Source organism: Somniosus microcephalus, unplaced genomic scaffold (assembly GCF_052327205.1).
Source record: "Somniosus microcephalus isolate GS21.2 unplaced genomic scaffold, FLI_Smic_1.0 unresolved_chr1, whole genome shotgun sequence".
In the NCBI taxonomy this organism is placed as follows: Eukaryota; Metazoa; Chordata; class Chondrichthyes; order Squaliformes; family Somniosidae; genus Somniosus; species Somniosus microcephalus.
Window position 1 is genome coordinate 16,840,748 of NW_028225179.1, and position 27,018 is coordinate 16,867,765.

The window sequence follows — 27,018 nt, forward strand, 5'->3', positions numbered from 1 at the left end:
CCCAGAGCTCTGATAATAAACTGCATCTTTTTACTTTTACACGGTTTAGATGTGAATTTATTTTCACCACAACAGTAGGAAAAACAGAAAGGCAGAGTATTATTTAAATGGTGATAGATTGGGAAATGTTGATGTACAAAGGGACCTGGGTGTCCTTGTACACCAGTCACTAAAAGCAAACATGCAGGTGCAGCAAACAGTTCGGATGGCAAATGGTTTGTTGGCCTTCATTGCAAGAGGATTTGAGTACAGGAGCAAGGATGTCTTACTACAGTTGTACAGGGCCTTGGTGAGACCACACCTGGAGAACTGTGTGCAGTTTTGGTCTCCTTACCTAAGAAAGGATATACTTGCCATAGAGGGAGTGCAGCGAAGGTTCCCCAGACTGATTCCTGGGATGGCAGGACTGTCGTATGAGGAGAGATTGGATCGACTAGGCCCGTATTTGTGAGGGTGCCAGTCAGTTCCTTTTGTAACCTCTAGATGGCACCTTCACTTGTTTGTTCCTTTGTTAATTGTTCCTTAGCTTCCTGTGTTAATTCTTAACTGCCTGTTAGCTGTTCATGGGTTGCATCTGGTTTTCTTGGTATATAAGTTCTATGGTTGTTTCACTCTTTGCTCAGTCCTCACTAGGGTGAACCAGGGTGTTAGTCTTGACAATGTTCCTTGTCTTGACTAGGTGCTCTGTGTGACTAGCCTTTTCTCTATGGCAGCTTGCCTTCACTAGCTGGCTGCCATAGTTCTCTCGAGCTATGTATCTAAGTCTGTGTTCTAGTTCTCTCGAGCTATGTACCTAAGTTTGTGCCATAGTTCTCTTGAGTTATGTATCTAAGTCTGTGTTCTAGTTCTCTCGAGCTATGTATCTAAGTCTGTGTTTTTGTCTCTGGATTTAAGATGTATTTAAGTCTGTTGTTCTGTTAAGTTGCTTGTCTTGGTAAGGTGCTGTTCGGACTAGCGTGTTGCTATGTGGGAGCCGTTGGGATCTTGTCTTGAGCTTTGCATTGATAAGCCGATTACCCTTGGGGTAGCTTGTCTGGAGTTGAGCTTCGGCAAGCCGGTTGCCCCTTGTGGTAGCTTGTCGCAAGCTCAGTATAGACAAGTGGGCTTCCTCATGGAAGCTGTCCTGAGTTCTTATCTTGACTAGCTGTCTTGTAACTTGTCTCTAGATCTTATGTATGCTTGTTGTGTTTCTGTCTCGAGTTCTCTTGTCTCTAGTTCTTATGTATATTGCTGTGTTAATCTGGTTATGTGTGAATCTAGTAAAGTTCAAACAAAGTACGGTATATGTGTCTCTTGTCTGGTTTCTGCACTTGGGTCCAGAACCTACCTTGCCCGGAGAGCACGGCCTCGTATTTATACGGCCCCGTGGCTCCCCAACCCTGACAGTATTCACTAGAGTTTAGAAGAATGAGAGGGGATCTCATTGGAACGTATAAAATTTTGACAGGGCTAGACAGACTGGATGGAGGGAGGATGTTTCCCCTGGGTGGGGGGGGGGGTCTAGAACGAGGGGTCTCAGGATACAGGGTAGGACATTTTGGACTGAGATGAGGAGGAATGTCTTCACTCAGAGGGTGGGGAACCTGTGGAATTCTCTACCACAGAAGGCTGTGGAGGCCAAATCACTGAATATATTTCAGAAAGAGATAGATAGATTTCTAGACACAAAAGGCATCAAGGGGTATGGGGAGAGAGCGGGAATATGGTACTGAGATAGAGGATCGGGCATGATCATATTGAATGGTGGAGCAGGCTCGAAGGGCCGAATGGCCTACTCTTGCTCCTATTTTTCTATGTTTCTATGATATGGGCTTGGCTATATGGAGCACAAGATCAAAATCTCCGGATGAGACTGTAATGTATACAACATTGAAGGGACTACTTTGTTTTGCGGATGTACATCCTTAGTTGCGAGCGTATATAACAGACGCGTATTGATTTGTACAGTCAGTGCCGAAGTTCCAGTTACCCAGTAAAGTTCTCTTGAAGTTACTCTCAGTCTCTGCTGCTTTATTGTTTTTTGTAGTTGTGTGTAGTGGTACAAACACAACAAATTGGCGATGAGAATTATGAGCATACGTCTTCCTATTCTGGCATCGCATCCAGAGGACACCGAAATTTGGAAGAAAGGAGCGAGAAGGTAGAGAAAACGGAGCACACTTGCTAAGCTAGGCAGGGGTTACGTAAGTCAAGTGAAAAGTGCACAGGACTTGCATGGCGCTAGCTAACTAGTAAAGAAAGAAAAACGGGTTTGGAAAAAGAAAAATGGTGATGATTGGCATGATTGCAGCATTTGATAGCAGCATTGAAGACTGGGCAACTTACATTGAAAGAGTGGAGTTGTACTGTGAGGCTAACGGAGTGGAGGTAGGAAAGAAAGCCACTGTTTTGCTAAGTGTTATGGGCGCAAGTACATATGGGCTGCTACGTAGTTTACTAAGCCCTGAAAAGCCAGCAAACAAAACATTCAAACAAATAGTGGACACACTCCAAGACCATTTAAGCCCCAGACCACTGCTTATAGCTGAAAGATTTAAATTCCATAAGCGGAACCAGAGCAAAAATGAAAGCATTTCTGAATATTTGGCAAAGTTGCGCAAATTATCAGAACATTGCCAATTTGGAGTGGGCTTATCAGACACATTGAGAGACAGATTTGTGTGTGGTATGCAAAGTGAAAGCACACAAAAGAAGCTCCTGTCTGAAAAAGATCTCACCTTGGAGAAGGCTTTAAGTATTGCAATTTCAATGGAAGCAGCAGCACGTGGCGCTTTAGAAATTCAACAAAAATCCCTGGAATATTCCACTAACAAAATGTCTCTGAAACAGAAAAAAAGTGCTATTGCTGTGGTAAAATGTCACATGACCACAATGACTGTTGGTTTAAAGACAAAGATTGCAGACAATGTAGCAAACGAGGGCACATTGAAAGGGTCTGCAAAGCAAAGCAGTAAACTGATACAATACAGAGTAACAAAAAGGCACACCGAGTGACTGGAAACAAGAAACATTTCAAAGATAGATACAAGAGGGTACACCAAGTGACTGGAGATAGGAAGAGGATCTGGCTTGTCTAAAACTACACAGTGTGAAAGAAACAGAGGATCACAGAATAATATGGGTTACTCCAGAAGTGGCAGGAGTTAGGCTGAAAATGGAGTTGGACACAGGCTCAGCTTTAACAGTGATCTCTGTACATGACTACAAACGACTGTTTTCACACATACCGCTAAGGCCAACTAAAGTACTGTTAAAGACATACACAGGACAAAGAGTGTGCCCCAAAGGTAAAATAAAAGTGACAGTGACATACCAAGAAAAAAAAATACCGCAATTGAACCTCTATGTAGTGGAAAATGGAGGACCACCATTGCTGGGACGCGAATGGCTCAGGAAAATACAGTTGGATTGGCACACCATCCAAGCACTGTTTGTGTCAGCAAAGGAGGACAGCAACGCCACTCCTGAGAGACTGCCACAAACACTCTCTGACTCTCAGGAAGTGTTCAAGAAGGGAATAGGAACACTTAAGGGCATGAAAGCAAAAATTAAGATTGAAGAGAATGCAAATCCAAAGTTCCACAAGGCCAGAACAGTGCCTCATGCAATTCGCCCTTCAGTAGAAGCAGAGCTGGAGAACTTGGAACAGTTAGGGGTCCTGTCCAAGGTGGAGTGGAGTGAATGGGCCACACCTATAGTTCCAGTGATGAAGAAAACCTCCAGCACAAAACCAAGAAAAGTGCGCATTTGTGGAGACTTTAAAGTGACTGTTAACCCAGTCCTCCACACAGTACAGTACCCATTGCCTCGCATTGAGGACATCTTTGCTTCCCTGTCAAGAGGGGAACGCTTCACAAAGATTGACTTGGCCCAGGCCTATCTCCAAATGGTAATTGATGATGCATCAAAGAAGTACCTAACAATAAATACGCACAAAGGCCTTTACCAGTACAATCGGCTGGTATTCGGAATAGCATCAGCTCCTGCAATCTGGCAAAGGGCAATGGACCAAGTCCTGCAGGGGATCCCAGGTACTCAGTGTTATCTTGATGACATCATCATTACTGGCAAGAATGACAATGACCACCTTTCCAACCTTGAACAGGTGCTCATCAGGTTACGGGAGTATGGGCTCCGAGCGAACCGAGACAAGTGTGAGTTTTTCAAAAAGGAAATCTCATACTGTGGACAAGGACGGTTTACACAAGTCTCCAGACAAGATTGAAGCTGTGATTAATGCACCAACACCTGAAAATGTGTCTCAGTTGAGATCATATCTTGGACTGGTGAACTACTATCACAAGTTCTTGCCCAACCTATCCACAGTGTTACATCCACTAAATGCACTGCTACAGACAGGGTCACAATGGAAGTGGAGTGACAGCTGTGAACAAGCTTTTCAAGAGAGTAAAAGACTCATTACTTCAGAAGAGGTGCTAGCTCACTTTGACCCATCCTTACCTATTCGACTGGCATGTGATGCTTCACCCTATGGCATTGGTGCCGTGTTGTCACATAAGTTGCCAGACGGCTCAGAGAGACCAATAGCCTTTGCTTCAAGATCCTTGACTACAGCTGAATGCAATTATGCACAGATTGACCGAGAGGCCCTCAGCCTTGTGTGGGGAGTCAAGAAATTCAACCACTACTTGTATGGTCAACAGTTTACACTGTTAACTGACCACCAGCCTCTCGTTTCAATCTTCAACCCAAGGAAGGGCGTTCCAGTGATGACGGCACAACGGCTGCAGCGATGGTCACTCTTCCTAGGGGCTCACCTGTATGACATTAAATACAAGGGGACCAAGCAACATGGCAACACTGATAGTTTGTCACGTTTACCACTGCCGACCTCAGAAGAAACTACAACAGTTGACTCAGCAGAGGTATTTCACACAATAGTTGAGCAGCTACCAGTGACAAACTCCCTCATTGAAAGATAAACACGCAATGACCCTACATTGTCAAAAGTTTATGACATCACTGTGAAGGGATGGCCAGCGCATGGTGACTCATTATTTCCAGCATTCTCAGCTAGGAGGGAGCAGTTATCAGTGTGTCGAGGAACACTGATGTGCGGCTCATGAGTTGTGATTCCTCCCAAGCTTCGTGACCGAGTGCTAGATGAACTGCATGAAGGCCACTTAGGTATGGTAAAGATGAAAAGCCTTGCATGTGGATACGTGTGGTGGCCGGGAATTGACAAACAGATCGAGGACCTGACAAAGAGCTGTTCAGGATGTCAAAAGGTCCAGAACGCACCACCACAAGCCACTCTCCACCCATGGGAATGGCCCTCATCACCATGGCAACATGTGCACGTCGACTTTGCTGGACCGTTCATGGACTCCATGTTCTTGATTGCAGTCGATGCACATTCCAAATGGCCCGAGGTCATTAAAATGAAATTAACCACATCTGAAAAGACCATTTCAGTTCTGAGGACCATGTTTGCTAGAAATGGACTACCAGAACAAATCTGCACAGACAATGGACGACAATTTGTCTCTGACGAATTCCAAAGGTTCACGAGGAAAAATGGAATCAAGCACTACACATCTGCCCCGTACCATCCAGCTACAAATGTCTTGGCAGAAAGATTCATACAGACTTTCAAGAAGGCCATCAAAGCAATGTACAGCGAGAATCTACCACTGCAACACAAGACAGGCAATTTCCTCTTTGCTTATCGGAACGCAGTACACGCAGCCACTAATCAGACTCCAGCGATGATGTTTCTGAACAGGAACCTGAGATCTCGCATGGACCTTCTTAAACCGAATGTACGTCATGATGTAGAGAACAAACAGTTCAAACATTTGAATGCTAAGCCAACAAGAAGCTTCAGTGTGGGACAGTCAGATCTTGCTCGTGATTTCCGGACGGAAGAGTGGCAACCAGATACAATATCCACAAGAGAGGGACCACTGATGTATACTGTAGATGTGGGAGAGAACGCTTTGAGACGTCATGTGGACCAAATTCTGGACGTTCAGGTGGAAAACACCCCTATACCTCGCCCAGACTCACCTGACATGGAAACAGACACTCCTGATTCATTAGCATCAGCACCAGCCTCGTCCACAGCTGAGAGCTCTACCTGTGCTGATAGCTCACCTGATGCAACTGTACCTGTACAGTCTCATTCCCCAAAGCAAGAGAGTCTGGAGAGACGTTACCCAGAGAGGCAGAGGAGGCCTCCCCAGAGACTTGACTTGTAAATAAAATTTATGTTGGAATTTGAATTTGGTTACTGTAAAGACAGGCTCTGTATGTTAATTATAGAAATTTTGCATTAATATACTATTAAACTAAAAGGGGAGCAAGTGTAATGTATACAACATTGAAGGGACTACTTTGTTTAGCAGATGTATATCCTTAGTTGTGAGCGTATATAACAGACGCGTATCGATTTGTACAGTCAGTGCTGAAGTTCCAGTTACCCAGTAAAGTTCTCTTGAAGTTACTCTCAGTCTCTGTTGCTTTATTAGTTTATGTAGTTGTGTACAAACACAACAGAGACCAAAATAGGGATTGTGGGAAGCTGTGAAGAGGACTGTAAGTGACTTCAGTGTGAATACACAGGTTAGTAAATGGGGCATGTAGATGTCAGATGAAATTTAACGCAGTGAATTATAAGGTGATGCATTTTGGCTGGAAGAAAAAAGTAGGAAATCTCCATTAAATGGTAAAACTTTAAAAGGTATAGCGGACAGAGGGACTTTGGGGTGTAAGATTCTAGCTAATGCCTTGTCTTATTAATTAGCAGAATTGAGAGTCTCATGTCACCAACTTTAATACCTTATTCGGAAATATAAGGTCAGCAGATCCTCTGTCCTCTAACGTACCTGATATTGATCCTCTATCAGAGTGAACATGCAAGTCCCGCGTGTCCACAGTAACTTAGAAACATAGAAGACAGCAGCAGGAGTAGGCCATTCAGCCCCTCGAGCCTGCTCCGCCATTCAATGAGATCATGGCTGATCATCCAAACTCAGTACCCTGTTCGTGCCTTCTCCCCATATCCCTTGATCCCTTTAGCCTTAAGAAATATATCTAACTCCTTCTTGAATATATTTAATGAATTGGCCTCTACTGCCTTCTGTGGTAGAAAATTCCACAGGTGAAGAAATTCCTCCTCATCTCTGTCCTAAATGGCTTACCCCTTATCCTTAGACTGTGACCCCTGGTTCTGGACTCCCCGGCCATCAGAAACATCCTTCCTGCATCTAGTCTGTCTAGTCCTGTTAGAATTTTATAAGTTTCAATGAGATCCCCTCTCATTCTTCTAAACTCCAGCGAGTATAAGCCCAATCGCCCCAATCTCTCCTCATACATCATTCCTGCCATCCCAGGTATCAGTCTGGTGAATCTTCGCTGCACTCCCTCCATGGCAAGAACATCCTTCCTCAGATAAGGCGACCAAAACTGCACGCAATACTCAAGATGTGGTCTCACCAAGGCTCTGTACAACTGCAAGACATCCTTGTTCCTGTACTCGAACCCTCTCGCTACGAAGGCCAACATACCATTTGCCTTCTTAACCACCTGCATGCTTACCTTCAGCGACCGGTGCACAAGGACACCCAGGTCTCGTTGCACTTCCCCTTCTCCCAATCTATTGCCATTCAGATAATAATCTGCCTTCCTGTTTTTGCCACTAAAGTGGATAACCTCGCATTTATCCACATTATACTGCATCTGCCATGCTTCTGCCCAATCACCCAACCTGTCCAAATCATCCTGGAGTTTCTCGGCATCCTCCTCACAGCACACATGCCCACCCAGCTTTGTGTCGTCTGCAAACTTGGAGATATTACATCTAGTTTCCTCGTCTAGATCATTTATATATATTGTGAACAGCTGGGGTCCTCGGACCGATCCCTGTGGTACCCCACTAGTCACTGTCTGCCACTCGGAAAAAGAGACGTTTATTCCAACTCTTTGCTTCCTGTCTGACAACCAGTTCTCTATCCAAGTCAATATCTTGCCCCCAATCCCATGTGCCTTAACTTTACACGCTAATCTCTTATGCGGGACCTTATCGAAAGCCTTCTGAAAGTCCAAATACACCACATCCACGGGTTCTTCCTTATCTATTCCACCAGTTACATCCTAAAAAAATTCCAGTAGATTAGTCAAGCACGATGTACCTTTTGTAAATCCATGTTGACTTCGTCCGATCCTGTCTCTGTTTTCCAAGTGCTCTGCTATTACATCTTTTATAATGGACTCTAGCATTTTCCCCACTACCGATGTCAGGCTTACCGGTCTATAATTCCCCATTTTCTCTCTACCACCTTTTTTGAATAGTGGGGTAACATTAGCTACTCTCCAATCCATGGGAACTGATCCAGATTCTATTGAATGTTGGAAGATGATCAGCAATGCATCTACTATTTCTAGGGCACTTCCTTAAGTACCCTAGGATGTAGATTATCAGGCCCTGGGGATTTATCGGCCTTCAATCCCGTCAATTTCCCTAACACCATTTCCCTACAAATGCTGATTTCTTTCAGTTCCTCCCTCTCATTAGACCCTATGTTCCCCAACATCTCTGGGAGGTTATTTGTGTCCTCCTTTGTGAAGACAGAACCAAAGCATGTATTTAATTGGTCTGCCATTTCTTTGTTCCCCATTATAAATTCCCCTGATTCTGACTGCAAGGGACCTACGCTTGACTTCACCAATCTTTTTCTCTTCACTTATCTATAAAAGCTTTTACAGTCAGTTTTTATGTTCCCAGCAAGCTTACTCTCATATTCTATTTCCCCCCTCTTAATTAATCCCTTTGTCCTCCTTTGCTGAATCCTAAACTGCTCCCAATCATCAGGTTTACTGATTTTTCTGGCCAATTTGTATGTCCTTTCCTTCGATCCTATGCTATCCCTAATTTCCCTTGTTAGCCACGGTTGAGTCACCTTTTTTGTTTTATTTTTATGCCAAACAGGGATGAACAAATTCTGTAGTTCATCCATGCGATCTTTGAATGTTTGCCATTGCCTATCCACCGTCAACCCTTTGAGTAACATTCCCCAATCAAACCTACCCAACTCACGCCTCATACCATCGTAGTGTGAGGTGGTGTGTTAATGAATTTCACTATAGGTCAGTATGAGGTGGTGTGTTAATGAATTTCACGATAGGTCAGTGTGAGGTGGTGTGTTAATGAATTTCACTATAGGTCAGTGTGAGGTGGTGTGTTAATGAATTTCACTATAGGTCAGTGTGAGGTGGTGTGCTTTGGTGGGAAGAATAAGGAGGTCACTCACTATTTGGACAAGGGGGAGAAATTGGGTTGCTTTGTGCCTCCCGCGATATTCAGCGGGAGGTTAGCAGCGGAGGTAGTCTGTAGCTCCCCGTGGCACTGCACCGCCGGCAATGACGTCATCACTACGCGCAGCACCCCAGCTGCAACCTTGGGTTGCGACCCCATACCTATCACCGGACGATATGTCCGACAGGGTGAGGGGTCGTTTCTGCAGCCGCGGCGATGCCACTTAAAGGGCAGGTGTCGGGCGGCAACTTTTTATTTTGGCCAACTGCCAGCACCTGCCCCCTTTCCCTTTCTTCTTCGGGGTGTCGGCCGCGATTGCTCAGCCCGGCGCTCCTCTTGATCAGACACCCCGCTCCCTGGTGGTCCAGCAGGGCCCCGGTGTGTGCAGTGCTAGGCCCCTCCCCTTTAATCAGGGAGGGAGGTCTGCTATGACACGGTGCTATGTGCCGGCGGGCGTGGCGCTGTTACACGAATCGCCGTGAAATTCACTGGTAGCGCCTCAAGAGGGAGGGGAGCGCTTCCAGTAGCACCCCGCCTCCTGCCTGGGGCGCTACCACTGAATTTAATGCGCAGGGGCGCTAACGTTTTAGGGGTGCTAAAATTAGTCCCGGCACCACCGAATTTCTCCCTAAGAGTCTAAATGGGCTAGAGGAGCAGAGGGATCCAGATCCACAAATCACTAAAAGTAGCAACACAGGTTAATAAGGCCATTAAAAAAAAAGCACTGGGGTACATTCCTAAAGGAGCCTTCTGTTCTGTGCCTAGGAGCTCTGAACCATGGCAGAGAGCGGCTGGGACACGTTTCTCACACACCTCGAGATTAACCTGCACGGCAACTTTGCTGTCAGTGAAGAGAGACAAGAAAGACCAAAGTGCCATTTGCCCCTCTCAGTGTGGCCCTGAAGGACTGTGTCCAGGCTGGAGTTCTGTTCCCGCCGTACGATCCTCCCCCAGATTGTCCTTTGAGCTCCAGCTAGGTGATGCTAAACACTCAGGTGGGAAAGAAGAAAATCTACAATAATGTGTTTAAAACAAAGCTCGTTTATTTGACATCTATCCAGAATATTAAATTCCAGCCCAGTTATAGGGGTTATTAACATCAGCAGAAACAAACCCCAACTGTCAGAATGAACATGGTTCAGGCCTGAATGTGATTAACAGCAGCAACAGCAGCAGAATCCAACCCGTGCAGTCGCTTGTGAACTCGCTGGTGTGTCAGCAGGCTGGATGACTGAGTGAATCCCTTCCCACACTCAGAGCAGGTGAACAGCCTCTCCCCAGTGTGAACTCGCTGGTGTGTCAGCAGTTTGGATGCCAGAGTGAATCCTTTCCCACACTCTGAGCAGGTGAACGGCCTCTCCGCAGTGTGAACTCGCTGGTGATTCAGCAGGTTGGATGAATTAGTGAATCCCTTCCCACACTCAGAGCAGGTGAACGGCCTCTCCCCAGTGTGAACATGCTGATGATTCAGCAGGTAGGATGGCTTAGTGAATCCTTTCCCACACTCTGAGCAGGTGAACGGCCTCTCCCCAGTGTGAACTCGCTGGTGATTCAGCAGGTTGGATGAATTACCGAATCCCTTCCCACACTCAGAGCAGGTGAACGGTCTCTCTCCAGTGTGAACATGCTGATGATTCAGCAGGTTGGATGACTTAGAGAATCCCTTCCCACACTCAGAGCAGGTGAACGGCCTCTCCCCAGTGTGAACGCGCTGGTGATTCAGCAGGTTGGATGAATTAGTGAATCCCTTCCCACACTCAGAGCAGGTGAATGGCCTCTCCCCAGTGTGAACTCGCTGATGTGTCTGAAGGTCGGATGACTGAGTGAATCCCTTCCCACACTCAGAGCAGGTGAACAGACCCTCTCCAGTGTGAACTCGCAGGTGTGTCAGCAGGTTGGATGACTTAGTGAATCCCTTCCCACACTCAGAGCACGTGAACGGTCTCTCCCCGGTGTGAACACGCTGGTGTATCAGCAGGGTGGATGACTGAGTGAATCCCTTCCCACACTCAGAGCAGGTGAACGGTCTCTCCCCAGTGTGAACTCGCTGGTGTGTCAGTAGGTTGGATGACTTAGTGAATCCCTTCCCACACTCAGAGCAGGTGAACGGCCTCTCCCCAGTGTGAACTCGCTGGTGTGTCAGTAGGTGGGATGACTGAGTGAATCCCTTCCCACACTCAGAGCAGGTGAACGGCCTCTCCGCGGTGTGAATGCGCTTGTGTATCGATAGGCCAGAGGGTTGGCTGAAGCCTCGTCCACACACAGAACACGTGTACGGTTTCTCCTCGCTGTGAACGGTGCTTTTTGCTTCCATGTTCAGAGGCCGATGATATTCAGATCCGATGAGTCGAGTGACTCTGTTAGATCTTGAAGTGATGTTTGGTTTGAGCTTACCGTCTGCAAATCCTTCCCTTCCAGTGCCCTGTAAAATTAATATAAAACAGGGAGCGTGAGAGACAACCCACAAGAAAACAAAGGCAGGTTGTGAAATTGAGCTCAATGAATCTGCTCAATTGTGGGGCCGGCACTAGAAAAAAGTGACCATGAAAGATGCTGGATTGTCATAAATACCCAACTGGTTCACTAATGTCCTTCAGGGAAGGGAATCCGCCACCTGGTCTGGGCCTACACAAGACTCTGGCCTCTATGGGAGGAGAGAGGGAGGTGGGGGGGGGGGGAAGGATAGGAACTTTATACATCTGCAACTCGACCAGAACTTTGATAGAACCTCCAAAACCCACAACCTCCACCACCTAGAAGGACAAGGGCAGCTGTTGTATGGGAGCACCATCACATCCAAGTTCCCCTCCAAGTCACACGTCATCCTGACTCAGATATATTCATCGTTGCTGGGTCATAATCCTGGAACTCCTTACCGAACAACATTGTGGGAATACCTTCACCACACGGACTGCAGTAGTTCAAGAAGGCGACTCACCACCCCCCTCTCAATGGGAAACTGGGGATTGGCCATATTTGCTGCTCTTGCGAGCTACGCCCACATCCCAAGAATGAATTAAAACAAATCTGTAGATGTAAACTGGATTAAAAGCCTGTACAGAAATACTTGTTCCGAAAACAATACTCTTTTACATTGTACGGACAGTGTCTGTTTAACAACCTAATCTCCCCCAGAATCCACCTCCCTTGACAGTCTCACATTGGAAATTGTTGGTTCCTCCTGGGCTCAGAAGTACTGGTGGTTAAACACAGCAGCTTCTCCTCCATCTCCACTCCAGCTCAAACTGAAACATAGAAGATAGGAGCAGGAGTAGGCCATTCGGCCCCTCGAGCCTGCTCCACCATTCAATGCGATCATGGCTGATCATCCAAGTTCAGTACCCGGTCCCTGCTTTCTCCCCATACCCCTTGATCCCTTTAGCCTTAAGAAATATATCCAACTCCTTCTTGAATATATTTAATAATTTTTTGGCCTCCACTGCCTTCTGTGGTAGAGAATTCCACAGGTTCACCACTCTCTGGGTGAAGAAATTCCTCCTCATTTCTGTCCTAAATGGCCTACCCCTTATCCTTAGACTGTGACCCCTGGTTCTGGACTCCCCGACCATCGGGAACATCCTTCCTGCATCTAGTCTGTCCAGTCCTGTCAGAATTTTATAAGTTTCAATGAGAGCCCCTCTCATTCTTCTAAACTCCAGCGAGTGCAAGCCCAATCGTCCCAATCTCTCCTCATACGTCATTCCTGCCATCCCAGGTATCAGCCTGGTGAATCTTCGCTGAACTCCTTCCACGGCAAGAACATCCTTCCTCAGATAAGGTGACCAAAACTGCACACAATACTCAAGATGTGGTCTCACCAAGGCCCTGTACAACTGCAGCAAGACATCCTTGTTCCTGTACTCAAACCCTCTCGCTATGAAGGCCAACATACCATTAGCCTTCTTAACCGCCTACTGCACCTGCATGCTTACCTTCAGCGACTGGTGCACAAGGACACCCAGGTCTCGTTGCACTTCCCCTTCTCCCAATCTATTGCCATTCAGATAATAATCTGCCTTCCTGTTTTGGCCACCAAAGTGGATAACCTCACATTTATCCACGTTATATTGCATCTGCTATGCTTCTGCCCAATCACCCAATCTGTCCAAATCACCCTGTAGTTTCTCAGCATCCTCCTCACAGCACACATGCCCACCCAGCTTTGTGTTGTCTGCAAATTTGGAGATATTACATCTAGTTCCCTTGTCTAGATCATTAATATATATTGTGAATAGCTGGGGTCCAAGGACCGATCCCTGCGGTACCCCACTAGTCACTGCCTGCCGCTCGGAAAAAGACCCGTTTATTGCAACGCTTTGCTTTCTGTCTGCCGACCAGTTCTCTATCCAAGTCAATATCTTGCCCCCAATCCCATGTGCCTTAACTTTACACGCTAATCTCTTATGCGGGACCTTATCAAAAGCCTTCTGAAAGTCCAAATACACAACGTCCACTGATTCTCCCTTATCTATTTTACTAGTTATATCCTCAACAATGAAGCAACAAAAAGACCTACACAGGCGGCCAGGGACCTACCTTCCGTCAGCCTGAAATAAAACTCTTCCTGACAGCCGCTGACTAATGGCGGCCGCAGCACCCACAATCCCCCGTGCCCCAGAAACCACTCTATCCAATGCGCTGATTTCCCTGCTGAGAGTGCGCATGCCCCCCGGGGCCGTGGGCCATTCTGGGAGCCTGGCTCCTGTCCTTTTCCCGATTCGGACTTGGTGGAACCGGCTGAAGAAACCGGGAAGCGGCGGCTTGGATGGGGGAGGCGCTGCACCCTGGGTTTCCTGGTGCCGGGGCTCTGGCCAGATGTCCTCTGGTCCCGGCCACTCTGATTCTGATTGAGTTTTTGATGAGGTAACAGAGAGGGTTGATGAGGGCACTGCGGTTAAGGTGGTGTACATTTATTTCCAAAAGGCGTTCCACAAGTGCCACATAATAGGCTTGCCAGCAAAGTTGAAGACCATGGAATAAAAGGGACAGTGGCAGCATGGATACAAAATTGGCAAAGTGACAGGAAACAGAGAGCAGTGGTGAATGGTTGTTTTTCGGACTGGAGGAAGGTATACAGTGGTGTTCCCCAGGGATCGGTACTAGGACCACTGCTTTACTTGATATATATTAATGACCTAGACTTGGGTGTAAAGGGCACAATTTCAAAATTTGCAGATGACAGAAAACGTGGCAGTAAAGTGAACAGTGAGGAGGATAGTGATAGATTTCAAGAAGACATAGACAGGCTGGTGGAATGGGCGGTCATGTGGCAGATCAAATTTAACGCAGAAAAGTGCAAAGTGATACATTTTGGTAGGAAGAACCAAGTGAGGCAATATAAACTAAAGGGTACAATTTTAAAGTGTGTGCATGAACAGAGAGACCTGGGGGTATGTGTGCACAAATCGTTGAAGGTGGCAGGGCAGGTTGAGAAAGTGGTTAAAAAAGCATACGAGATCCTGGGCTTTATAAATAGAGGCAGAGAGTCCAAAAGGAAGGAGGTTATGATCAACCTTTATAACACACTGGCTCGGCCTCAACTGGTGAATTGTGTCCAATTCTGGGCCCCGCACTTTAGGAAGGATGTGAAGGCCTCAGAGAGGGTGCAGAAAAGATTTACAAGAATGGTTCCAGTGATAAGGGATGAGGGACTTCAGTTATGTGGATAGACTCGAGAAGCTGGGGTGGTTCTCCTTACAGCAGAGAAGGTAGAGAGGAGATTTGATAGGTGTTCAAAATCATGATAGGTCTGGACAGAGTAGAAACTGTTCCCATTGGCGGAAGGGTCGAGAACCAAAGGCGACATGAGGAAAAACTTTTTTATGCAGCGAGTGGTTAGGATCTGGAATGCACTGCCCGAGAGGGTGGTGGAGGCAGATTCAATCACAGCTTTCAAAAGGGAATTGGATAAGTACCTGAATGAAAAAGAATTGCAGGGTTATGGGGAAAGGGCGGGGATGGGACTAGCTGAAGTGGTCTTGCAGAGAGCCGGCACGGGCTCGACAGGTCGAATGGCCTCCTTCTGTGCTGTAACCATTTTATGATTCTATAAAATATTAGAAAGTTTGTTCCACAGAAGCACGAGGTTTATCTGCTTTTATTGATGAACTTAAAAAGTCTCTATTAAAACCTGAGCCAGTGTGTTGTGAGCCAAAGAGCCTTGTGTCCAATGAGGGGAATAAAGGCCCACAGCCTCCCCTGGCCCCTGAACAAGGGACTGGAGAAACTCGCTGCCCTGCGGATCAATCAGCCGGCGCTAGTCCCGCCCCTCAGGTTCCCCGATTGGTTGGAGGACCCGCCGCCGGCTCGCTCCTCCAGCCCTGCCCTGCTCGCTCCCTATTGGTCGGAAGCTCCCGTCAATCAGGCCCTGGGGCCAGGTCACATTTCCCCGAGGAGATCACGTGCTCCGTCCAACAGACGCCGCTCGGTCCGGGGCCTCGCGGACTCTCAGATTTTTCTATTTCTCTTTATTCTCTCCCGATCCACCCCTACCCCCACCCCGTGCGATTCTCCACCCAATCGGAGCGGAGAAAACTCACTTTGCGTCACCGATCGCGACTCTGGACCCGACACTAAGGCCTTTCCCCGGAATGCCCCACGCCAACTCCGTCCGGCAGGATCCGAGTGCGCAGGCGCAGCTCCGAGTGGGGGAGGAGGGTTGGCCCCTTCTGGGCATGCACGGTTATTACCCTTGGTGACCGGGAGGGGTCACTGTGCCGGACTCGGTCCGAACCGCCGCTCCCTGTGCGCATGCGCGGACTATTGTCTGTCAATTAACCATCAGCCAGAAGAGGTCGCTGGTGAGACCAGTGAAGAAAGAAACACTTGCATTTCTATAGCGCCTTTCACCACCACCGGACATCCTAAAGTGCTTTACAGCCAATGAAGTCCTTTTGAAGTGTAGTCACTGTTGTAATGTAGGAAATGCGGCAGCCAAATAGCGCACAGCAAGCTCCCACAAACAGCAATGTGATAATGACCAGATAATCTATCTTTTTGTTAACTCTGTTTCTCTCTCTACGGATGTTGCCTGGCCTGCTGAGTGTTTCCAGCATTTCTTGTTGTTATTTCAGATTTCCAGCATCCTCAGTATTTTGCTATTATCCTTTTGTTACATTGATTGAGGGATAAACATTGGCTGGGACACCGGGGATATTTCCCCTGCTCTTTTCCACATTACAACAGTGACTACACCTCAAAAGTACTTAATTGGCTGTAAAGCACTTCAAGACGTCTGCTGGTCATGAAAGCACTATATAAATGCAAGTCTTTCTTTCTCAAAATAGTGTCATGGGATCTTTTACATCCACCTGAGAGAGCAGACAGGGCCTCAGTTTAATGTCTCATCCGAAAGACGCCACCTCTGACAGTGCCTCAGTACTGCACTGGAGTGTCAGCCTGGATTTTTGTGCTCGAGTCTCTGGAGTGGGACTTGAACCCACAACCTTATGCCTCAGAGGCAAGAGTGCTACCATAGAGTCATAGATTTATACAGCACAGAAAGGGGCCCTTCGGCCCATCGTGTCCACGCTGGCCATCAAGCCCTGTCTATTCTAATCCTGTTTTCCAGCACTTGGTCCGTAGCCTTGTATGCTATGGCGTTTCCAGTGCTCATCTAAATCCTTCTTGAATGTTGTGAGGGTTCCTGCCTCTACCACCCTTTCAGGCAGTGAGTTCCAGATTCCAACCACCCTCTGGGTGAAAAAGCTTTTCCTCAAATCACCTCTAAACCTCCTGCCCCTTACCTTGAAACTATGCCCCCTGGTTATTGACCCCTCTACTAAGGGGAAAAGTTCCTTTCTATCTACCCTATGCCCCTCATAATTTTGTACACCTCAATGAGGTCCCCCCTCAGCCTTCTCTGCTCTAAGGAAAACAACCCCAACCTGTCCAGTCTCTCTTCATAGCTGAAGCGCTCCAGCCCAGGTAACACCCTGGTGAATCTCCTCTGCACCCTCTCCAATGCAATCACATTCTTCCTATAGTGTGGCAACCAGAACTGCACACATTATTCCAGCTGTGGCCTAACTAGCGTTTTGTACAGCTCCATCATAACCTCCCTGCTCTTGCCTTCATTAGCCGAGGCATAGAATATAAGTATCCCATATGCCTTCTTAACCACCCTATCTAGCTGTCCTGCTGCCCTCAGGGATCTATGTACATGCACACCAAGGTCCCTCTGATCCTCTGTCCTTCCTAGGGTCCTACCATTCATTGTGTATTCCCTTGTTAGTCCTCCCAAAATGCATCACCTCACACTTTTCAGGGTTAAATTCCATTTGCCACTGTGCTGCCCATCTAACCAACCCGTCTATATTCTCCTGTAGCCTGAGGCTTCCCTCCTCGCTATTTACCACTCCACCAATTTTCGTGCCATCTGCGAACTTACTGATCATACCTCCTACATTCATATCTAAATCATTAATGTACACTACAAACAGCAAAGGACCCAGCACCGATCCCTGCGGTAACCCACTGGACACAGGCTTCCAGTCACAAAACAACCTTTGACCATCACCCTCTGCCTCCTGCCACTAAGCCAATTTTGGATCCAATGTGCCAAATTGCCCTGGATCCCATGGGCTCTTACCTTCTTGACCAGTCTCCCATGTAGGACTTTGTCAAAAGCCTTACTGAAGTCCATGTAGACTACATCAACTGGACTGCCCTCATCCACACACCTAGTCACCCCCATCGAAAAATTCAATCAAATTGGTTAGACATGATCTCCCCCTGACAAAGCCATGCTGACTATCCTTGATTAATCCTTGCCTCTCCAACTGGAGACTAATTCTGTCCCTCAGAATTTTTTCCAATAATTTCCCTACCAATGATGTTCAGCTCACTGGCCTGTAATTACCTGGTTTATCCCTACTACTACCCTTCTTGAATAATGGTACTACATTAGCTGTTCTCCAGTCCTCTGGCACCTCCCCTGTGGTCAGAGAGGTTCTGAAAATTTGTGTCAGAGCCCCTGCAATCTCCTCCCTTGCCTCACACAGCAGCCTGGGATACATCTCGTCTGGGCCTGGGGGTTTATCCACTTTTAAGCCCGCTAAAACCACTAGTACCTCCTCCCTTTCAATACTAATTTGTTCAAGTATATCACAATCCCCCTGCCTGATTTCTATGCCTGCATCGTCCTTCTCCATAGTGAACACAGATGCAAAATATTAATTTAAAACCTCACCTACATCTTCTGGCTCTACACACAGATTGCCACTTTGGTCCCTAATGGGCTCTACTCTTTCCCTGGTTATCCTCTTGCCCTTAATATACTAATAAAACACCTTGGGATTTTCCTTTATTTTGCCTGCCAGTGTTTTTTCATGACCCCTCTTCGTTCTCCTAATTTCTTCTTTAAGTACCCCCCTGCACCTTCTATACTCCTCTAGGGCTTCCACTGTTTTTAGTCCTTTGTATCTGCCAAAAGCCTCCCTTTTTTTCCTAAACCATTCTTGTATGTCCCTCGACATCCAGGGTTCCCTGGATTTGTTGGTCCCACCCTTTACCTTTACGGGAACATGTTGGCGTTGTACTCTCTCTATTTCCTTTCTGAAAGACTCCCACTGCTCTGATGTGGATTTTCCTACAAGTAGCTGATCCCAGTCCACTTTGGCCAGATCCTGCCTTATCATATTAAAATCGGCCTTCCCCCAATTTAGAACCTTTATTTCCGGTCCATCTTTGTCCTTTTCCATAACTACTTTAAATCTCACCAAATTATGGTCACTGTTACCAAAATGCTTTCATACTAACCCTTCTACCACTTGCCCTGCTACATTCCCTCGAATTAGGTCCAGTACCGCCCCCTCTCTTGTAGGACTTTCTACATGTTGGCTGAAAAAGCTCTCCTGGATGCACTTTAAGAATTCCACACCCTCTAAGCCTTTCACACTCTGACTATCCCAGTTAATATTGGGGAGGTTGAAATCCCCAACAATTATTACCCTATTATTTCTACACTTCTGAGATTTGCCTACATATCTGTTCCTCTATCTCCCCCTTACTGTTTGGGGGCCTATAGTACACTCCCAGCAAAGTGCTTGCCCCCTTTTTGTTTTTAAGTTCTACCCATATGGCCTCATTAGCGGAACCTGCTAAGGTATCATCCCTCCTTACAGCAGAAATTGACTCCTTGATTAATATTACTAACCTGATTTTTGGTCAACTCTTGGAGCATTCAACTTTAATAAATCTCCGGGAGAAGGAGTCGCTTCACTTGCACTGGTTCCTGGGGCCTGATCACCTTCCCCAGGAGCAGGGCCCTGATTCTGGAGGTGTTTTATTGCACCACTTGGTGTACTTGAGAAGAGCCCCATCAGGGCGAGTGCGGGAGAGTCAGGGGGCGAGTGCGGGAGGGTCAGGGGGCGAGTGCGGGAGCGTCCATCTCCAGGACCAGTGTGTATCTGAGTCAATGAGACTCTCTCTGACCTTTCTCCCCAGTCCCTCTCCAGGATCAGTGTGTATCTGAGTCAATGGGACTCTCTCTGACGTTTCTCCCCAGTCCATCTCCAGGACCAGTGTGTATCTGAGTCAATGGGACTTTCTCTTACCTTGCTCCCCAGTCGATCTCTGGAAGCTCTTTGAATCGGAAGGGTTCTCTCCGGTTGGTGCTCACAATCCTGTGCTGGTTAACCGGCTGTTGTTCCTCAGTCGACAATCCCTGTTTACTTCGAGCTGAGCACCTTCCTCAATCACACCATCATTCACCGGGAGATCTAATTGTGGCAAAGCAGAAAATAAGAACAACATTGAAAGCGTGAAATAATGTAATGTAGGCTTTTAATCTGCTTACTAATAATCCAATGTGAAGGCGGAGTATTTGTTTGATTTTGTGCCTTTGCTCAGATCCCCAGTTGCGGGGCTGTGTGTTTAGTTTGGAGATTTTCCTCAGATCCCCAGTTGCGGGGCTGTGTGTTTAGTTTGGGGATTTTCCTCAGATCCCCAGTTGCGGGGCTGCGTGTTTAGTTTGGAGATTTTCCTCCGATCCGCAGTTGCGGGGCTGTGTGTTTAGTTTGGGGATTTTCCTCAGATCCCCAGTTGCGGGGCTGTGTGTTTAGTTTGGGGATTTTCCTCAGATCCCCAGTTGCGGGGCTGTGGGTTTAGTTTGGAGATTTTCCTCACAGTAAATTTCCGGCCTCCTGAGACTCCCCCATTCTCACTGCTCTGGGCGGAAATGCGCCATTTTCTGTGCGGTGTTACTGCCCGGAGCTGTGACCCTGTGAGCCTCCTTCGCTGTGATCGAAACTCGGGGCTGAGCAGCCGCTGTCGGGCCGAGTTCCCTCAATCAGCCTGTGTCTGACCCTCACTCACCGATCAACCCGCGCCGCCCGGCCCAGCACACAGCAGGGGAGCGGCACTGCGCCTGCGCCAGAGGGCAGGGGAGAGGCACTGCGTCTGCGCCGGAGGGCAGGGGAGCGGCACTGCGCCTGCGCCGGAGGGCAGGGGAGCAGCACTACGCCTGCGCGGGAGGGCAGGGGAGCGGCACTGCACCTGCGCGGGAGAGGTAGAAAGGGAGCGGCACTGCGCCTGCGCCGGAGGGCAGGGGAGCGGCACTGCGCCTGCGCGGGAGAAAGGGAGCGGCACTGCGCCTGCGCCGGAGGGCAGGGGAGCGGTATTGCGCCTGCGCGGGAGAGGAAATGGAGCGGCACTGCGCCTGCGCGGTAGAGCTATGTCGCACGAACGCATCACTGTCGCTCCCAGTGGTGGGAGGACTACATCAGAACATATACAGGCCCAGGTTAACGGCAGCCATCTTTGTAAAGGAGGGAGGAAAGTTTCAGTGCGACGTCACCATATGCCTGAGACAAAGAGCCTTGTGTCCAATGCGGGGAATAAAAGCCCACAGCCTCTCCTGGCCCCGGGCCCTGAACAAGGGACTGGAGAAACTCGCTGCCCTGCGGATCAGACAATCAGCCGGCGCTAGTCCCGCCCCTCGGGCTCCCCGATTGCTTGGAGGACCCGCCGCCGGCTCACTCCGCCAGCCCCGCCCCGCTCGCTCCCTATTAGTCGGAGGCTCCCGTCAATCAGGTCGCGGGCCCGGGTGACGTATTCCCGAGGAGATCACGTGACCGTCCAACTGCCGCCGCTCGGTCCGGGGCCTCGCGGACTCTGAGGTTTTTCTATTTCTCTTTTTATTCTCTCCCGATCCACCCCGCGCCATTCTCCACCCGATCGGAGCGAAGAAAACACACATTTGCCTCACCGATCGCGACTCTGGAACCGACACCAAGGCCTTTCCCGGAATGCCCCGCGCCGACTCTGTCCGGCAGGATCCGAGTGCGCAGGCGTAGCTCCGAGTGGGGGAGGGGGTTGGTCTCCAGTGGGCATGCGCGGTTATTACCCTTGGTGACCGGCAGGGGTCGCTGTGTCGCGCATGCGCGGGCTCATGGCTGTCAATCAGCCAGCAGCCAGAAGAGGTCGCTGGTGAGACCAGTGAAGAAAGAAAGACTTGCATTTATATAGCGCCTTTCACCACCACCGGATGTCCCAAAGCGCTTTACAGCCAATGAAGTACTTTTTGAAGTGCAGTTACTGTTATAATGTAAACAAAGAAACAGAAGATCGGAGCAGGAGTAGGCCATTCGGCCCCTCGAGCCTGCTCCGCCATTCAATGAGATCATGGCTGATCATCCAAACTCAATACCCTGTCACGGCCTTCTCCCCATATCCCTTGATCCCTTTAGCCTTAAGAAATATATCCAACTCCTTCTTGAATATATTTAATGAACTGGCCTCCACAGCTTTCTGTGGTAGAGAATTCCACAGGTTCACCACTCTCTGGGTGAAGAAATTCCTCCTCATCTCTGTCCTAAATGGCCTACCCCTTATCCTTAGACTGTGACCCCTGGTTCTGGCGTAGGAACCGCGGAAGTCAGTAAGCGCACCGCAAGCTCCCACAAACAGCAATGTGATAATGACCAGATAATCTATCTTTTTGTTGTGTTAATTGAGGGATAAACATTGGCTAGGACACCGGGGGATAACTCCCCTGCTCTTTCCCACATTACAACAGTGACTACACTCCAATAGTACCTCATTGGTTGTAAAGCACTTCAAGACATCTGCTGGTCGTGAAAGGCACCATATAAATGCAAGCCTGTCTTTCTCGAAATAGTGCCATGGGATCTTTTATATCCAGCTGAGAGAGCAGACAGGGCCTCAGTTTAACATCTCATCCAAAAAACGACACCTCCAACAGTGCCACACTCCCTCAGCACTGCACTGGAGTGTCAGCCTGCATTTTTGTGCTCAAGTCTCTGAAGTTGGGACTTGAACCCACAACCTTCTGACATCAGAGGCGAGAGTGCTACCCACTGAGCCACTGGCTGACACTAAAGAACAAGCAGTTCTGACAAAAGGTCATCGACCTGAAACATTAACTGTTTCTGTCTCCACAGATACTGCCTGACCTGCTGAGTATTTCCAGTACTTTCTGTTTTTATTAAAGAAACGAGGGAGTGATTGCTGACAGGAAGAATGTTGGGTCGTCCTGCGCATGTGCACCTCCCTGGCGGCTGAGGCAAAACACCGACTCGCCCCCACCTGAGCCGCGCACCAGTACCAGATGTTGCGGCTGCGCATGCGCGGCCGGTGTTCCAACCGCGGGGTTTTGTGTGATGAGCATGCGCGTTGCGGACTGATCGGGACGGGCGATTGTAGAGCAGGAGGGAGAGCGCGGGGGCCATGAGCACATGCGCGGGACTCAGCGTCAACAGAGCGCTTTCTGGAGCGCGGGGGCTTGTGGGTATTACAGCCGCCATTACTGCTGATTCTTTCAACCAACCTGTGTAGCAGCTGGAGCCTGCAAATCAGCTTCACTGCCCCTAGGTTCGGAAAGGGGAAAATTAAACAACAGTTTGCCTCTGATCCTGTTCTGATCTCAATTTACAGGGTTATAGAAGTGGAGCAGTTACAGGCGGGAAGCTCAGACCAAACATCACGTCAAGATCTGACAGAGTCACTCGATTCATCAGGACCTGAATATCATCGGCCTTTGCACATGGAAGGAGAAAGCAGCGATCGCAGCGATGACAAACTGCACACGTGTTCGGTGTGTGAACGCGGATTCAGCCAATTGCCTGACCTGGTGAGACACGTGCACCGTCACACCGGGGAGAAACCAGGTAAAGGTGGGGACGGCGGGAAGGGATTCTGTTCCCCGTCTGCATTGGAAGTTCAATGGCACAGTCACACCAGGGACAGTCTGTTCACCTGCTCCGTGTGTGGAAAGGAATTTGTTTGTTCATCCCACCTGCAAACACACCAGCGAGTTCACACTGGGGAGAGACCATTTCAGTGTTCTGACTGGGAAGAGCTTTAAAAGCCCCAGGGATCTGAAGAAACACCAGCTTGTTCACACTGATGTGAGACCCTTTAACTGTCCTGACTGTGGTAAGAGCTTTAAAAGTCCCCGGGAGCTCAAGCAACACCAGCGAGTTCACACTGGGGAGAGGCCGTTCACCTGCTCCGATTGTGGGAAGGGATTCACTCAGACAGCCAACCTGCAGAGACACCAGCGCCTCCACACTGGGGAGAGGCCATTCACCTGCTCCATGTGTGGGAAGGGATTCAGTGAGTCATCCAACCTGCAGACACACCAGCTTGTTCACACTGACGAGAGATCCTTTAAATGTTCTGACTGTGGGAAGAGCTTTAAAAGCCCCCAGGAGCTGAAGGGACACTGGCTCCTACACACTGGGGAGAGACCGTTCACCTGCTCCGTGTGTGGGAAGGGATTCGCTCGGTCCTCCACCCTCCTTTCACACCAGCTTGTTCACACTGATGAGAGGCCGTTTAACTGCCCTGACTGTGGGAAGCGTTTTAAAAGCCCCGGGGATCTGAAGGGACACCAGCTTGTTCACACTGCGGAGAGGCTGTTCACTTGCTCCGTGTGTGGGAAGGGATTCTTGAAGTCCTCCACCCTGCTGAGACAACAGCTTGTTCACACTGATGAGAGGCCATTTAACTGTTCTGACTGTGGGAAGAGCTTTAAAAGCCCTGGGGAGCTGAAGGGACACCAGCGAGTTCACACGAATGAGAGACCCTTTAAATGTTCTGAGTGTGGGAAGAGTTTTAAAATCCCTGGGGAGCTCTAGCAACACTAGCAAGTTCACACTGCAGAGAGGCTGTTCACCTGCTCCATGTGTGGGAAGGGATTCACTGTGTCATCCGCCCTCCTGTCACACCAGCTTGTTCACGCTGACGAGAGACCCTTTAAATGTTCTGACTGTGGGAAGAGCTTTAAAAGCCCCCAGGAGCTGAAGAGACAGCAGCTTGTTCACACTGGGGAGAGACCATTTAACTGTTCTGATTGTGGGAAGATCTTTAAAAGCTCCTGGGAGCTGAAGAGACATCGGCTCCTCCACACTGGTGAGAGGCAGTTCACCTGCTCCGTGTGTGGGAAGGGATTCACTCAGTCATCCACCCTCCTGTCACACCAGCTTGTTCACACTGACAAGAGACCCTTTAAATGTTCTGACTGTGGGAAGAGTTTTAAAAGCTCGAAGAGCCTTAAGAGTCACCAGCGTCTTCACACTGATCATCGAATCTAACAGCACAGAAGGAGGTGATTCGGCCCATCGTGTCTGTGCCGGCTCTTTGAAAGAGCTGTCCAATTTAGTCCCAAACCCCAGCTTTGTCCCCAGAACTCTGCAAACTAGTCCTCTTCAAGTACATGTCCAATTACCGTTTGAAAGTTCCTGTGGAACCTGATTCCAGCATCCTTTCAGATGGTGCGTTCCAGATCTTAACAACCCTCTGTGTGAAAACAATTCTCCTCATTTCCCTCTAGTTCTTTTAGCAACTATTTTAAATCTGTGACCTTTGGTTACCGACCCACTTGCCAGAGTGAACAGTTTCTCCCTACTTGCTCGATCAAAACCCCTCATCATTTTGAACACTTCTATCAGGTCTCCTCTTAAACTTCTTTGCTCTAAGGGGAACAATCCCAGCTTCTCCAATCTCTCCACATAACTGAAGTCCCTCATCCCTGGTACCATCCTGGTCAACCTCCTCTGCACCCTCTCCAAGGCCTTGACATCCTTCCTAAAGTGTGGTGCCCAGAACTGTACACAAGACTCCAGCTGAGGCCAAAACCCTGCAGCTGTACAAAACCCTGGTTAGACCACACCTGGAGCACTGTGAGCAGTTCTGGGCATCACACCTTAGGAAGGATATATTGGCCTTGGAGGGAGTGCAGCATAGGTTTACCAGAATGATACCTGGACTTCAAGGGTTAAGTTACGAGGAGGGATTACACAAATTAGGGTTGTATTCCCTGGAATTTAGAAGGTTAAGGCATGATCTGATCGAAGTTTTCAGGATATTAAGGGGAACAGATAGGGTAGATGGAGAGAAACTATTTCCGCTGGTTGGGGATTCTAGGACTGGGGGCATGGTCTAAAAATTAGAGCCAGACCTTTCAGGAGTGAAATTAGGAAACACTTAGATACATGGATACATAGAAGATAGGAGCAGGAGTAGGCCATTCAGCCCTTCGAGCCTGCTCCACCATTCAATGAGATCATGGCTGATCATCCAAATTCAGTACCCGGTCCCTGCCTTTTCCCCATATCCCTTGATCCCTTTAGCCTTAAGAAATATATCCAACTCTTTCTTGAATATACTTAATGAACTGGCCTCCACCGCCCTCTGTGGCAGAGAATTCCACAGGTTCACCACTCTCTGGGTGAAGAAATTCCTCCTCATTTCAGTCCTAAATGGCTTACCCCTTATCCTTAGACTATGACCCCTGGTTCTGGACTCCCCGGCCATCAGAAACATCCTTCCTGCATCTAGTGTGTCCAGGCCTGACAGAATTTTATAGGTTTCGATGAGATCCCCTCTCAATCTTCTAAACTCCAGTGAGTATAAGCCCAATCGACACAATCTCTCCTCATACGTCATTCCTGCCATCCCAGGTATCAGCCTGGTGAATCTTCGCTGCACTCCCTCCATGGCAAGAACATCCTTCCTCAGATAAGGCGACCAAAACTGCACACAATACTCAAGGTGTGGTCTCACCAAGGCCCTGTACAACTGCAGCAAGACATCCTTGTTCTTGTACTCGAACCCTCTTGCTACGAAGGCCAACATACCATTTGCCTTCTTAACCGCCTGCTGCACCTGCATGCTTACCTTCAGCGACTGGTGTACAAGAACACCCAGGTCTCTTTGCACTTCCCCTTCTCCCAATCTATTACCATTCAAATAATAATCTGCCTTCCTGTTTTTGCCACCAAAGTGGATAACCTCACATTTATTCACATTACTGTTTTCCAAGTGCTCTGCTATTACATCTTTTATAATGGAGTCTAGCATTTTCCCCACTACCGATGTCAGGCTTACCGGTCTGTAATTCCCCGTTTTCTCTCTACCACCTTTTTTAGCTACCCTCCAATCCATGGGAACTGTTCCAGATTCCATCGAATATTGGAAGATGATCAGCAATGCATCTACTATTTCTAGGGCCACTTCCTTAAGTACTCTTGGATGTAGATTATCAGGCTGATCTGTGACCTAACTCCATACACCTGCCTTTGGCCCATATCCCTTAATGCCTTTGGGTAACAAAAACACTTCTACACACAAAGGGTGGTAGAAGTTTGGAACTCTCTTCCGCAAATGGCAATTGATGCGAGATCAATTGTTAATTTTAAATCTGACATTGATAGGTTTTTGTTACCCAAAGGCATTAAGGGATATGGGCCAAAGGCGGGTGTATGGAGTTAGGTCAC

General features: G+C 48.3%; 1 protein-coding gene across 1 annotated transcript in view; it reads right to left on the reverse strand.

Annotated features, from left to right (window-relative positions):
- LOC147093703 (uncharacterized) overlaps positions 1 to 20,695 on the reverse strand; it is a 36,698-nt gene extending 16,003 nt beyond the window's left edge. The window contains exons 1-3 of the mRNA XM_085974350.1: positions 20,594 to 20,695; positions 19,834 to 19,998; positions 10,474 to 11,699 (exon numbers count right to left, since the gene is read on the reverse strand). Coding sequence (XP_085830476.1) covers positions 10,474 to 11,591 — 1,118 coding nt within the window. The 5' untranslated portion in view covers positions 11,592 to 11,699; positions 19,834 to 19,998; positions 20,594 to 20,695. The remainder of the gene's footprint in view (positions 1 to 10,473; positions 11,700 to 19,833; positions 19,999 to 20,593) is intronic.
- Positions 20,696 to 27,018: the final 6,323 nt, after the last annotated feature.